Here is a 15,088-nt window from a genome sequence, read left to right on the forward strand (position 1 = left end):
CACACACACACACACACACACACACACACACACACACACACACACACTCTGTTTTCAGTGACCCAGTCTCACCTGTTCCTGACGGGTGCATTTACAGACACTAAATGCTTTGGAGCTGTTTCCTCTGGAACTCCAGTTGTTTGTGCTTCCTTTGCAGACCCTTAAAAGGAAAAAAATTCAATAAAAAAAAAAAAAAAGGAAAAAAATCAATAAAAAAAAAAAAAGGAAAAAACTCACAAAGTGAAATGGTGGCTCAGTGGAATGATGGGCATCTGCAGTGCATGATAATGCCACAAAATTATACCTAGACTCCAGAACACATCCGGAAACTTGACTTGATATGATTGCTTGCATCAGTGCTAAAAACTTGAGTGCATATTCTGGGAAAATCTGAAAACATTCATACAGCAGCTGTGAGCTTGCATGCATTTTGTGAGATCAGGACCTAAATATTTTCTCTGATATCAGTTGAAAACAGTTTCAAAAAGCTGTTTAATATGTGCTGTAATATCGTATTGTGTGAAATTTACTTGAGTGGGTTGATGTCCAACTCCCCCACATTTTGTTTTTTTCTGCCAAACGCTGTCAGGGACACTTTGTGCAGATCAAAAAGAGACTGGAACAATAGCCGTGCTCTTGTACACACACAGATAAAAGACCTGCTACTTTAGATATAAATTGATCAAAAACTACGACCATAGTCTCTTGACCATACCATACATTTTCTGTATATGTAGCACTCGGCACCCTTTCAGTCATTGTCATGTTGTGATTACAGACATCATGAAGAAAACATGCAATCGCCTTTGCATCATAGGACCTGTTATTCTCTCTCTCTCTCCCTCCATTTCTTTTTTACTCGGCAGAGCATTTTAAAATGCCTCTGAGGTGTGGTTCATGAGTGCCAACATTGATTTAAGTGCCTGTAAGGGGGAAATCTCCCCTATAAACACACAGCGTTTATGGAATACAGAGCAGAGTCCTCCTGCGGGCTTTCAGCCACATACGTTGAGCTGAGTGGCAGGAAAATAGAGAGAAAGGACATGAGAGAGACCAGGGTGAGAGAGCGGCAGGAATAGGACGGAGGAAGAAAGGTAAAATGAAACAAGGTGAATGACGAGGCATGCAAAGATTGACAATGAGTGAAATGTGAAAATACCGTACGTGTGGGAAAGGGGACAATGCATAGGGAAACTGAGCACGGGTACCCAGACTATCACTGACACATTTAGTATTCTCATGGGGGAAAAAAAGCTGGCATTTGAGGTGTGATTACGTACGGGTTATCGGACTTGTCGAGGCAGGCGTTATCGATCCCAGGGAACGACATCATGGTGTCCTTCAGCTTGGTGGAGTTGGGATTTTGGTTACTGTGGAGTCAGAAAACAAACAGTCAGCGTCAAGTCAGAGGTTACACAGGCATGTAAGTGAACTACAGCATAACTACAACAATACTAAATGCATTCACTCAAACAAAAGGTTGTTTCATAAGGCTCCAACATGACAGAGGGGTTGGACTTCATTGATTTATTCAAATCAATCTTGGTGACTGGGGTTTCAAGGTTGGCATTCATTAAGGTTTTCCTTGTAGAGAAGCTGGTATGAGATCAATTTACTAACTCACAATACTGTCAATAAAGTCACCATGGGGACACAGTCTGTGATTCTAATAATATTAGTGTGGGGAACAGTTTTTTTTTTATTTATTTGATCCTTCCCTTGCCTTTTAATGCACTCATTAATAAACATTCAGATCATTGCATTTGTATTGTTCATACAGCAAAGTCTGAAAACACAGTGCTCTGAGAAAGTTCATAAAATATGAGACGAATACCTATAGCACAGGACTATCATTAATCTCTTTTAAAATAAATATTATTCTTCAATCACTTTTGTATATCAAGCTGAAGAAGAAGACTTGGAAGAGCATCCATACGGCCTTTGATATGGATTGGCACCTCTTTTCTCTCTTGCTACATAACCCTTGATCAAACAATAGCGCTTCTCAAGAAGGAAGACATCTCGCAACCTCTTGACGCTCTTAATCTCTATCCCTTTGATCTCACATCTCATCCGTCTTCATCACATTATCTCTTTCCCTCGCGTTCTCCCTCTCTCGCTCTCCTTAAGGACTGTCTGCCCTTCAACAAACTGCTGCTTCAAATTCATTTTCGAACAAGTGAGACACGTCGTGGCCCCGCAAATGATGAAGAAACCCAACGGAACAATCAAGCGACAAGTTGCTTCAAAGTTGCAGTTAGCGGCTCTTTGGTTTCAAAATTTGATATTTTACTATAGCGCATCCTGCAAGCTGAACAGTAGGATTTTTGTAAATACAACATCCTCCAAGCTTTTTCCACAAACCAAGTCAGTTACAGTATAACAGAGATGTCACTTGAGATACACACAACTGTGATGATTTGTTTGTAGCCTTTTCCATAATTCCCCACATTTATACAGCAAAACGTTTGAAGTAGTTTCCTGATATTGCTCAAACTAATTACGTCAAAATGAGCTTGGAAAAGACTCACTTTTTCAGGGACACTGGTGTGATTATTTGTTGCCAACTGAGTCTCATGGACATTTGTCTCGCCACGTCAAATTAATTGAAACAAAAGAGCAGAGCTTCAGAGTTCGATTGAACCGCTCCAAACATGCTCGGTGTAAAATCACCCTGATTAACCTTGTTTGCTTCTGTGGCCTCCCCTCCCTCCCTTGTATTTTCCTTGCCATGGGGACTGACCTGAAGAAAGAGTAGCTCTGTCCGAAGTTGTAGAGCGCAGGGCTGAGCTCCAGCTCAGGATAGTGACGCAGGTCGTTCCTGACTGAGCCCAGAGCCATCGCAAACATCATGAACAGAACAGGGAGCAGGATTTGGGAGATCAGGCCCTTCCAGTCTCTGCGGCTGTGGTGGAACCTCTTGATCAGAATGGCTGCCATCTGCTGCCATGCCAGGGCCATGCCGCGCGCCATGGATGGACCGGTAAGCTCTGGAACACATGGGAGAGGAAATTGTGACAGGATTTAATCAATTCTGTTCCGTCTGCTTTTTTTCCCTCTTCAGAGCACACTGAGCTAAAGGTTAAAACGGGTAGATTGGATCACAAAAGATGTCAGTGCAATCCGTCAAAATGTAGAAGATGTTGAACTACTGTAGGTCAGCTGAGTAAGTGTACTTCAAATATCTTAGCTTATCTTTGAAAATCTAAAATAGAAAAAAAAAAAAAGAATGTCAGCATAATGATTGAACTACAAACTGCCCTCAGACTAGAGTCTTACATTCCCCTTGGAGATTTTAGAGCTTTATTATCTGATTTGTTTATGATCGTAACTGTTTTAAATTCCTTGTTTACTGTGTAGTTGTTTCGTTTCTGTTTCGCTGATTGTGTTCTTGTGAATGTTACTTGTTCCCAGGTCTGTCTTTGGAAAATAGATGTCACTGCAATGAGACTGTCCGATTAAATAAAGATTGAATACAAATGAAAAATAGCAGTTTTACAAAGTTTTCCATCATGCATCCTTTTACTCACTGATACTGTCTCCAAAGCTGGAGATGCTTCCACTGGGGTGTGAAGGGAAGCTGTCTATGGAATCAGTGTCAGAAATTGTCTCTGAGATAGACAGGGGGATGTTCTCAGTCTCAGCTTCTGTGTTTCCATCAGTCAACTGGAGAAACACCTACACAGACCAAAAAAAAACATGAGCATCTGTGTATGTCAAAAAGTAAATCAGAAAAATGCTACGGCTTGTGATTATGCTTATGTGTCAATATGATCAAGATTATGAGCACTACCACATTTTTACACAGAAAAAAACTTCTTCTCCACTGTGTCTGCAGCGTGAACTTGTGTTTTTGTGTGTGGTTGTGTATGAGCTTACCTCCTCTAGGGTGGTGTCAGAGATGCCATAGCCCCCCAGCTGTAGGGCGTCCAGGTTGGAGTCCAGCGCGGTCAGGAGGGAGCGGTATGAGGAGGCGTTGGATGAGGCAAAGGGGGGCAGTGAGTAGACCAGGTCACCCCCCAGGGCCTCCTTCAGTCGAGCTTCTGGTACATGAGCTTGGATGAAGGACTTCAGCTCAGCATTGTCAATCTGCTCAGATTCTAAATTCTGCATCCGCAGATAGGAAAGCAGGAACAGATTAGGACGTGATTTATTATCAACATTACACAGCTTTACTTTGCACAACTAGAAATCATCTGCCGGTGGCTTCAAATATATATTTCTTTATTTTGGCTGTTTTTTTTGGGACGTGTATGCTCTACCGTTCTACCCTTAACATCATCCATTTCAGTTGTTGCTACATAGAAAAGGCGCTTGATACAGCCTAAAAAAGAAACAGCCAAAATACAGAATAGGGAAGGGAATTGTAGTTTTGACCACAATATGAAACTGGCATATACAGCACTATATGGGATGCAAGGATTCTTTTCAATTTGGTAAGACGTCAAAAATTGAAAGAGCTACATTAGGAATGCAGTGTACGATATAGTATCCTGAAAAAAAGTATGAGCCAGTTTGCAGCAGGCAGCAGAGAAGTATTTGTGTCGAATTTAGCCTATTTAGCAGTTTTCCAATACATCCGATATAAATCACACTATTGCAATATATATTGTTTGCAACACTTGTGTGTCTAATGTGGCAGAAATAAAACCAATAATTTATTTACACATGAACAGGCCAGCTCCTCCATTATAATATATATTATAATGTATTGGGGAATGTTACTTTTTATGCTGGCTGTGCATTGTCATTGTTAAGCGAACGTCTGAGTAAAATGCATTAGATATAGTTTACTCTCTCACTCCTCTAAGATAAAGGCTGTGGCCTACAATCACTCAACCTTCACTTATGGTAAAATGTTATCATCGAGCACCAGGGAAACATGAATTATTTGACAAGTTTAAATGAAATGTCCCAGACATTGTGACTGTATGTCAGGATGAATACCTTCTTGGTGAGAGTGAGTTTGTAGCCCTGACCCAGCTTGTCTTTCAGGTGGAAGGGGGATCCGCAGCATTTTAAACCTCCTTTCTCCAGGAAGGCGATGCGGTCGCTCAGTACTTCAGCCTCATCCAGGTGGTGGGTAGACATGATGATGGTGCGATCTGCAGGACACACACATAAAACAATCTGCATTATTTGTGTACGGATCATTATACCAGTCTCTGACCCATAACTGCAACTCAAACGGAAGCTAAAGGGCATTGTGTGAGTATAAAGAAACGTAATACAGGAAAATCCAGTGATTCGATGTCAGTGAAATGCAAACAGTTAGATTATCTTCACCAGCCATGGTAATCTGTTGAGCTCTGTAGGAGTTTTAAGTTTTGCGAAGGGTGGAAGAACAACACAGAAGCCATATTTAGATGTAGATTTTCCTATCCTAGTGGGTTCACATTGGCCTTTTAAGTGCAGCTGCACACATACAAACATTATGCAACAACACACATTCAAATAAACAAACCAGACATCACAACGATAAAGTCACACACTCAAGCTGTGTCGTGCACATAGAAATCATCAGAGAAAAAGGCGCACAAACAGCAAGCAATGAAGAAAGCTTATTTTGAAACAGATTCCCCCGGCACCAAAATCTCACTAGCATCTGAGACAGGGCCAATTACGCAGGACATTTTTCCACAGCTACAATTATATGACATTTAGCAGTCACCCTGCCATTGCTGCTCTGAAACAGCCTAAAGAAAAAATACTGGATTTCTTTTTGGTTAATTATATGCTAAATTTAAAGTCACGAGCATGAACAAGAAAAAGCCCTCCAGGGTCTGCTTCCGGTTCCTGCTCTTCTACTCCTGTCCCTCTTAGTAGATAGGGAGTGGGAGGCGTCTTCAGTGGAAAACACTAGAGCTACAGAGTTTGGAGTGCCTGTGCCATGTGAGTGTGTGCACTACAGAATGTGAATTTGAATATATTTGTACACAGATTAGACAATAATGAAGTTGTCTATGTCTGATTGGATGAACATGACGCAATGTGATTAATTACTCATCAGCAGTTAGTCATGGAAACCCCTTACACTGATTAGCTTTTAATGTTACTGTTGAAGAGGTAAGTAAATGCATTTTTCCTCTAAACCACCTTTAAAACCAAGGTGCTTCACGGGTGAACGTAAAATACAACGAGAAGACAAAACATAAAAGTACAACACAAAACCATTGGAGTTATAAGTTGTAAAAACCCATGATGCCAATAAAGTTTTGTTTTTTTAAAAAGCTTTTTAAAATGAAGTCCCTTTTTTCTTAAGCCTGGACTTTGGAACTTTTCAAAACATTTGGTTTGGGGTCTTGGTGCAAGATCATAATTATATTGCAGAGACAAACATGAGGGGCTTAAAAGTAATACGGAAAATTAATTCCAAAACAAATGGGAATCAATGTAATTGAGTCAGGGCTGGTGAGATACGCTCTCTGAGTGTTTGTCAGAAGCCTTGCTGCTGCATTATGCACCAACTGTCGATAAGTAATTGCAGCATGATTGAGTCAGTAGTACATAATGAATTGCAGTAGTCAAGGCGAGAGGAAATTAAAGCGTGAATAAGGCGTAAATAAGTTGTTCAACAATGACTTTGGAGAGCACTGGCCTGACAGACAACACTTCTGGTTTATATGAATATTTCTGAGCTTCTAGATTACTGGTTGAATATTTTAAGCTGATGGTTAGAGGCTGTTTAGTCTTTGATAACAGCAAGGCAACACTGCAGGGAATCCAGATTGTTATGATTTTCAATACTAAACTAAAGTAACGGATAATACGGCCATGGGTTAGCAGATACAGACATACAGACAAACAGATACAAACTGAACAAAATCAGGCCAAGTATTGAGCCTTACGGGACCCCACGTGACAGAAAAGGAGACAATACTTTGCTTGTTTTGTTCAGTTAATTTTTCTTCTTCTTCTGCTATTTCTTCCTGTTCCTCGTATCATTATTATTAGTGATGCCAGTAATACTACAGGTGGTTATAGTAATAACAGCAGTAGTAGTACCTTTAAGTTCAATGGAGAGTTTGTGAAATCGAATTAACCGGAACACTTTTTTAGTGTTGAATGTGTGTGTATGTCTGAGAGACTCACGTTTCTTGTACTGGAGAACAATGTCCCAGATGTTGCGCCTGGAGCAGGGATCAACTCCAGTGGTGGGTTCATCCAGAACCACCAAGCGAGAGCCCCCTATGAAGGCAATGGAGATTGACAGCTTGCGCTTCATGCCACCTGACAGGGTGCCCACCCGCTTGTGTCTGTGTGCGTGCATGCCTGTCTCCTCTAGGATCCTGTCAAGTCAATGAAAAGCTTTTAACAAGGAGCTCATGTTACATACATACTTTTTATGTGCATTACAACCCAGTTTCTGAGTTATACTTCCATCAGTTCCATCAGTAACCGAGCAGGGGTTTCTGAACTACAGGAACCAGTGGAGAGGTTCAGTTTCTTGCCTCTAAGTTGAGGCTTATTACTGCTCCTCTAGTCATGCAAAAACCCTCCAGAAATAGTTTCACGATGCAACTGGGGGTTCAACCCATAGCTTCATGCCACAGAATCATTTCTGAACAAAGAGGACGCAAAGGGGAAAAAAGGCATAAAATAAAATATAATATATATAATGTGAGCTTAAAATGGGGAGGAAATATTAAATATTAACATGTTCAGACAACAATAGCATTCTCAACCTACATTCAATGGCAGTAGAAGTAGTGATATATTTCACAGCTCCTGAGATGCTAAAGTGGGGGCTAATTTCAAGGACAGAAAGTGTAACAATTATTTTGTCAACACAGATGGAATTCTTGCATTAATGCCTATATATATATATATACACCTGTAAATTACAGGAAGTAAATATATCTGAATATAACTTGTAATCTTTAAAAATGTCCACTGTGTAACCAGTGACTGTTAAGCACTGGCTACTATTCACTGTTAAACTCTCATGACCTCTGCCCTTATTACCTTTCTATTGGCGGAGCAATAGAGGTCTATTTGATTGAGTCTTTTATTAAAACAGGTTATAAAATGAAACCACTGCTACATAATGTAGAACCCCTGACATCATCTTTAAGACACAGTGCATTATGACATTAAGCATGCTCCCTGTAATGGATGATCGGTCACTCACTCGCGGACTTGTTCGTGCAGTTCCTTGCATGACCAGTGTGGGGCCTTGATCTCGCCGTAGAGCAGCAGGTGCTCCTTGGTAGTCATGTGGTCAAAGAGGACGTCATATTGCATGCAAACCCCCAGCTCTCTGCGAACTTCATCGATGTTGCTCTGCATGTCTCTGCCGTAAACCTCAATGGTGCCCGAAGATGGTGGGAAAAGGCCAGTCAGGAGAGACCTAAGCACAAAGCATGATCATTTACAATGTGAGTTAATTCAGTTTTTGGGTTTCATATTTGGGAAAAAGTCTATATTATAAAAAAAGGCCCTTTCATTTGCTCTTTTTTGTACTTTCTTACAGGCACTTTCCTGTTAAAAAATGATTTATTGGTCCCAAGAATATTGAAGGCCATGGAATCCCTTCTTTTTTTATATTGTTGAATCTTATTCGCTGATGCATTCATTGTGCGCTGCTCTGGATAAGAGCATCAGCAACATTCGTCAAATTTAAAATGTAAATGTAAGTGCTCCAGTAAATGAAAACCTGTAAGGCCAGTCTCTACAACGGTGCATTAGCTGTGCCAGATTTGGACAAAACAATCCCCCTGTCAGCAGAAGACCCCTTAAAAGGGTCTGTTGATTGAAGGGATGCACAAATCAAATTTAAAAGACACTTCATTCAGTATATGAATTGTTGTATGTTATATGCATTTGTATTCATCTTACGACTAGCTGATACTGTGGAAATAGAGAAAAATTGTGCCACACATACATGGTGGTGGTCTTGCCGGCTCCATTGTGACCAAGCAGTGAGGTGACATGGCCCTCGTAGAAGGAAACATTGAGGTTTTCAATTGCTACTCGGTCGCCATAGATCTTGCTGAGACCACGGAGGGCAACGCCCACTGGGAGCTCTGAGAAATCCTCCCCAGCCTGAGAGGAAAGAGTGCTCTGGCCTAAGAGAAACATGGAGACAGATGCAACCTGTAAATCAAACTCACAGGGGACAGGAATTTAATGAAGAGTGAGGGTGAAATATAAATGTAGGCAGGAGTTGGGGTTAGCAAAAAAAATGACATGAAAGGAAAGACATCATGTTCTTGCTTCAAAACACAACACCGGAGGAGACAGCATTGCTTTTTGTTATCTGCCGTGAGATAGTACAATGTCATTTTTTTTTTCTGTACCTTTTCCCTTGTCGTCGGCGAAGACGGGCTGGTTTTTCTGCATTATGTTGGTAAAGAGGAGTCCTCTGCCCACCTTACTGTTTGACTTAATGCAACAACACAGGTTGGTCCAGAAGGAGGCCTTGAAGGGGAAGTACCATGGGGCAGGGATGCCGTACTTTCCTGAAGGGATAAATAAGAACCCAAGACGTCTAATTATTACATGACACACTGCTTAGAAAAAAGTAAAATAATTAAATTACCTTAACATTTCCACAGTGACAGGATGCTAGCATTATGGTCCCTCTACTCCCGATACTTTACTAATATAGCTAGAGAGCTAGTATTATCACGCTAATGCTAATATTGTCATGCTATGTGCTAATACTGCCATTACGCTTCAAGAACAGCTGACCTGACAAAGACGAGTTGGTATACTGTTAGCTTGGCAAAAGTAGAATCCAACAAAGTAAAGCTAATCCAAACAAACTGTACAGACCAACTATACAATCTGCTTTAACCCTGCTAGCTAGATTAATGAGAACTATTGGTCTCGTCACGCATTCATTTGTACAGCAAATTAGCAAAAACAAATTCTCTGATCAACCTTTCACTAGAATTAACTGGATGGAGAAGTGAATCCCAATGGTTTGAAAAAGTGTTTGAACTATTTTAAGTATCTGGACTCCTTGACTTGAAGATCATTCTGCTTGAAGTTTTAAAGACTTGTATGATTATATAGTTTACCTGGGAGGACCATGCGGATGTAAACCCCGATGATGAAATAGAGGATGGAGTCGATGAGCAGCAGCCAGCACAGCCAACCGAACGAAGATGTGTCTCCAGCTATGGGCGAGGTGTAGGAGTTGCTCCATTGAATGCCTGAGGATGTCGACAGAAGATTTAATTAGCTTCCCACTGACTAAAGTAGCTTATGTTTCAAAGAGATCGTGTTTGATGCATGCAGATGTCTACATATACATACCTTCTCCTTGGGACTCGTACCGAGAGATATATTGACTGGCATGACTAAAACAGGTGGGGGAAAACAAACCCTGTAGGAAAATAAGAGGCCAATTATAGTTTACAGTGAGAGAAGCAGTGAAAGAAGAACAACAAAAACACATATCTACTGTTTTTAGACAATGCCTTTCCATAAAACCTCTCTTCTATGGTCTTGACAATCTTGTGTCAGTATGACGTGATATACCTTTCTCATCATGATCTGAAAAGTTTTGTTCAATGCAAACAAGGCTTTAGATGTACGCAGTGATGCTATTATGTTATTAATGATCATATCAGACAGCAAGCACCAAAATAAAAAATAAAGTATGTATTAAGTAAATGTGCACAACTTGTTTCAGCATGAGAAGGCAGGTAAACTGTGCTCTGCAAACAGAAGTATTTGTAAACTGTCAGTTTGCCGTGCACTACAATGCTACGCATGTCAAAATGAAAAATAAAACCTCGCAATGGAAAACAACTGGAGGCTAAAGCCACCATTTACTCAGACTATTTCATAAAGTAACTGCCTTTTTAAGGCTGCAGTAATATATTTTGAATCACAATGTCAATAAAATAGTTTTATTGGTTAGAGTAAATCAATTTTTTTGGAATACAATGAAATGACTTTGTGTTCTTTCTTATCTCTCCCTTCAATTCTTAGTAGTTCATTGTTGTTTTTTTTAACATATATATATATCACAGTATATATCACAGTACTAGTACTTCTTTAATATACATGAGTCATGACAGAGGAGGTTTCTCACCAGGGCGGCCTTCTGGGTAAAGGTGAGTTTTGTCTCCACGGCCACGACCACAATGAACGGGAAGAAGCAAAAGACGTAAAGGAGGCTTGCACTCAGGCCGGCGATGTATGTCTTGTCAAAGAATGAGCTGACTAGGTAACTGAAGGACAGGATGCTCAAAGCATAATCGCAAAGGTACAAGAAAAGGAGGAAGCCGTCACTGTTGGGCAGAATTCTGCCAAACTTCAACACCATCGTGACCAAGAACACGATCAACACCAAGTAAGCGGTGGACTCCAGGAACCAAGCAAAGAAGTGGCTGAGCGGGTTGACTCCCATCATTTTCATGTACTGTGGGAAAAGCAAGAATAGCAATGGATGGGAAAACACAGAAAAACAGTAAACAATACAGTTTCTGTGCTTGCTTGCTTGCCAATGGTGCTTATGAATGTTTACAGCAAATAAACCTGGAGGGTCTAGGGGACGAAGAGTTAACATTTGATGCTGTGTTCAAAACTCTGAGAGAGAGGCTCTGCTTATCACTCTGGCAACCGTTCATCAAAAATAATTTGGTAATGTCAATGAATGTGAATGTACATTTAAAAAAGAAACACAAAAAGACATGGACAGTGTCATTACACAGCATCTTAGAAACCCAGAAGTCAGTGGCAGGTTTGATCTTTTTTCAAGTGAAAACAAAGATTACCTCATGCAGCCTCAGCTCTCTCTCATGTACCAGTTTCTTTACAAAATCAGCCACGAACAGCACCCAGGCTATCATCATCATGAGAGGGAATACAAAAGCCATGGCCTCCAGGAACCTGGGGAATACAGAGGTGTGAGCTGTCAAGTCAAATTTCTAGAAAACCAAACATCCAATCACTGTCAACAACAGCAGATGAAAAGGCCTATCATTCAGTCACCGGCTTGACAGTGAGACCGAGATGAAGAGTGGAAGAACAATATCGAAGGGGCGGTTTGGAGATTGTTGACAGCCGTGTTCTGATCCTCTTATTATTTACGCAAAATAAATGCCTCTCCATTTAATTTTTGTATTTCTTTACTTAATCATATCTGGAGCCTGATACATACGAATTCAGTGCTTGCTGTTTTTCATACCACACAGCTATATTGCGCAGCTCATGTCAGAAATTGTTTTTGCTGTGTAATAAATCAGAACGACAGAAAGGCAAGGTTCAACGTATCTTATAGTTGGTCAGAAGGCAGCCATCCAGAGACTAGTGGTCCGCTGGAGCTCCTTAGATGAGATACCAGCAGTCGAGGGCAAGCACAACCATAGGCATTACAGTCCAATTGTTGGAAACAATGCCGTGTATAGATGCACAAGTTAAAGCCATTTTTAAAATTAGATGTTTACTACAGAGACGTGTTCCTGAATAGCTTGAAGGGTGTTTTAACGTATGCACGTGTATGGTCTTCAAAGATGAATGCACAATAAAAGTGAATATTCATGCAGATGGTGCGGAGCCAATTATAATGAGAAAGATTCCTGTGAATGACTACTTACTGTCAGTCCCAAGTGGCAAATGAATAATGAGAGAGCATGCATTATTCCACATCAATGCCTGTACTTCCCCTCAGAGACGCTGAGGATCCTTTCACGTTTCTACGCATGCATTCCATACGGGAGCATGCTCATACTGTATGTGTGTGTGCTTGTTTGCATGTATGAGTGTGCATCCATTTATTCTGGAGACTCACTCATCCCGAAGGTAGCAGGGATAGGGGAAGGGCTGCAGCTGGACGGCTGGCTCTGTGACTCTCTGTCCAGTCTGGGTCTCAATGATGGCCCGATCAATGTTCTCCTGCAGGTAGACAAAGCCTCGGTTGTAGCGCAGCGTCAGCCTGGCCGAGATGTGGTTGTCCTTATAAAATATAGCTTCCCGGACTCGGTCAGTACGCATGACGTTGTCCATGTGCATGCGGATAGTGTAGCTGACTTTGGGAGGCAGGGAGGATGTGGCGGAGGATGAGTCCTCGTCTTTGGGAAGCTTAAAGATGACACCTTAAAGACAGATTGCAGCATCTCACTACACACACTTTATACTAACAAAATTCAAAAGACCAGAGTAGCTCTTATGTTCCTTGTCCTAGATAAACTGTTGCAGAGTCAGTTCTCCTGTAAGTGTCCTCACCTCAACTCATTATCAACAAAGAAGACCCTTTTAGAGGAAGCAATGTTTGATAAGGTGGACACTTTGTATCCGTTGTACTTTTTACGTCACATATTTGGCTTATAAACCTTGGCGTTATCTTACCTACAAACTCTGCTCTTTCCAAATAAAGCTTGTCCATCACACCCAATATTTACTCACTTGCGTAGAGATCACGGTTTTTGGCAAGGTCCTGAGCTACAGTGTTGAGCTCGTCGGCAGAGTCGTAGCCACGATAACGGTCAAACTTGATACAGGAGGAGATGTTCACCATCAGGCTTGACAAGGTGGTGATCTGGTTCATTATGCGTTTGTTTTTCTCCAGCATGACGGTCATGTTAGCTTCGGAAAAAAAAGATATTTAGAAATTTACTGACAGGGTTAAAGAAAGTGGAGTTTCAGATTTAATTGCTGCAAATCCAAATGAAAAAAAAGACATTTGCAGTGTCTGTTTAATGTCATGGCTTTTTATTTTATATGTTAAGTGAGAAAGAAATATGGCCCGACAATAACATGTAATCTAATCAAATACCTGTACGTCAAAGTCAGACCTTGTGGAAAAAAAGACCGACACGCATAATGACATCAAGGAGAGACGCCTTAAGAAATGCATGTTGAAATGAGTACAATGCTTCCTTTAAACCAAAGGAGCAGTCCTATTTTCTGATAGCGTGGATATTTTACAAGCATTAAGGGAGGGAGGAATGTAAAGCTAAGCCCGGTATCTGCAGCTTACAAAAGTAAGACCTTCAAATGCTCACTCACAGAAGTTGCTGAGCGTCTCCTTCATTCTGCCGACATTGATGTCTGTCTGCATCTCAATGAAATTCTCAACAAAGGAATTGCCGAGGGAATTCTGACAGGAGGGGAGAGAGAGTGGGAGAGACAATGCACAACATCAATATTCTGCTGCTGAAACTCGTCGCAGACCACTGCAAAGTTTATCTCCAGAATTTCAGCGAGCCGACAGCGAGCCAGGGAGAATAATTAGATATACAGGAGACAGAGTTTTTTTGTACCTGCAGCATTGGCAAAGTGTGGGTAAGTATTTCGGCAGACTTTATGATGAAGTTGGAGGACTCAATCCAGTCCTCGGAGTACTTCCTAAGATTCGCAAACTCCTGCAAGGTGGCATTGGCCTGGACAAAGAGGGGACAAGGACGAGAGCATGTGAAATGGTTGGGTATCAGCAAGGTTTCATAACCTGCTGTGTTTGTGTGTGTGTGTGTGTGTGTGTGTGTGTGTGGCTTGCTCTAAAACCTGCTCAAACTAGAATCATAGTAGAAGATGGTGGTGCATACAAATATGTGTATACTCCCTGCAACACAGTATTTCTTGCTTACTAAATGTCAGTCGGGGTGCATGAAGGCTACAGAGGTAACTATCGCTTAGAGGAGGTAGAAATAGAAGTGATAAAAAACCTCTGTGAATGCGTGACAAAGTCAGATGAGGGCTTTCGGAGGATTTAGAACATAAAGTTCATAAAGGTCATGAAGATATTAACCCCCAGAGAAGATGGCTGTGATATGTTTGAGTATGTACCTTCTCCATTATGGCCCTGGTGACAGGTGTGTCAGGGGTATACAGAATTTGTCCCATCAGCATCGGTTTGAGGAAGGCCCAGGCAATGGCTCCTCCAGTGGTATTGACCATGTCCAGGTACATGTTCATACAGAAGGGAGCTACACAAGGAAAGACGAGAGCACAACCATTAGACAAACAGTATTTAGGTTTTTATTGGCAAGTTTTCCATGAAAATATTTAGAGAGTTTGAGGATCACTTTTGAGGTTGGATGATAAGAAAAATAGAATAAAGAAAAAAGTGAGCAAACTTAACATTTTTCTAAAGTCTTGAGGGAGAAAAGTTGGTGAAGATTTTTAGCCATAA

General features: G+C 41.1%; 1 protein-coding gene across 1 annotated transcript in view; it reads right to left on the bottom strand.

Moving 5' to 3' along the window:
- Positions 1–15,088, bottom strand: part of abca12 (ATP-binding cassette, sub-family A (ABC1), member 12) — a 58,632-nt gene that overhangs the window by 15,440 nt on the left and 28,104 nt on the right. The window contains exons 36-54 of the mRNA XM_031858497.1: positions 14,743–14,882; positions 14,220–14,339; positions 13,966–14,056; positions 13,363–13,542; positions 12,749–13,052; positions 11,733–11,847; positions 11,048–11,377; positions 10,264–10,333; positions 10,026–10,160; positions 9,300–9,461; positions 8,885–9,068; positions 8,132–8,350; positions 7,093–7,289; positions 4,948–5,105; positions 3,880–4,107; positions 3,531–3,678; positions 2,744–2,990; positions 1,281–1,370; positions 73–160 (exon numbers count right to left, since the gene is read on the bottom strand). Coding sequence (XP_031714357.1) covers positions 73–160; positions 1,281–1,370; positions 2,744–2,990; positions 3,531–3,678; positions 3,880–4,107; positions 4,948–5,105; positions 7,093–7,289; positions 8,132–8,350; positions 8,885–9,068; positions 9,300–9,461; positions 10,026–10,160; positions 10,264–10,333; positions 11,048–11,377; positions 11,733–11,847; positions 12,749–13,052; positions 13,363–13,542; positions 13,966–14,056; positions 14,220–14,339; positions 14,743–14,882 — 3,206 coding nt within the window. The remainder of the gene's footprint in view (positions 1–72; positions 161–1,280; positions 1,371–2,743; positions 2,991–3,530; positions 3,679–3,879; positions 4,108–4,947; positions 5,106–7,092; positions 7,290–8,131; positions 8,351–8,884; positions 9,069–9,299; positions 9,462–10,025; positions 10,161–10,263; positions 10,334–11,047; positions 11,378–11,732; positions 11,848–12,748; positions 13,053–13,362; positions 13,543–13,965; positions 14,057–14,219; positions 14,340–14,742; positions 14,883–15,088) is intronic.

Source organism: Anarrhichthys ocellatus, unplaced genomic scaffold, assembly GCF_004355925.1.
Source record: "Anarrhichthys ocellatus isolate YVR2014 unplaced genomic scaffold, GSC_Weel_1.0 scaffold20, whole genome shotgun sequence".
In the NCBI taxonomy this organism is placed as follows: Eukaryota; Metazoa; Chordata; class Actinopteri; order Perciformes; family Anarhichadidae; genus Anarrhichthys; species Anarrhichthys ocellatus.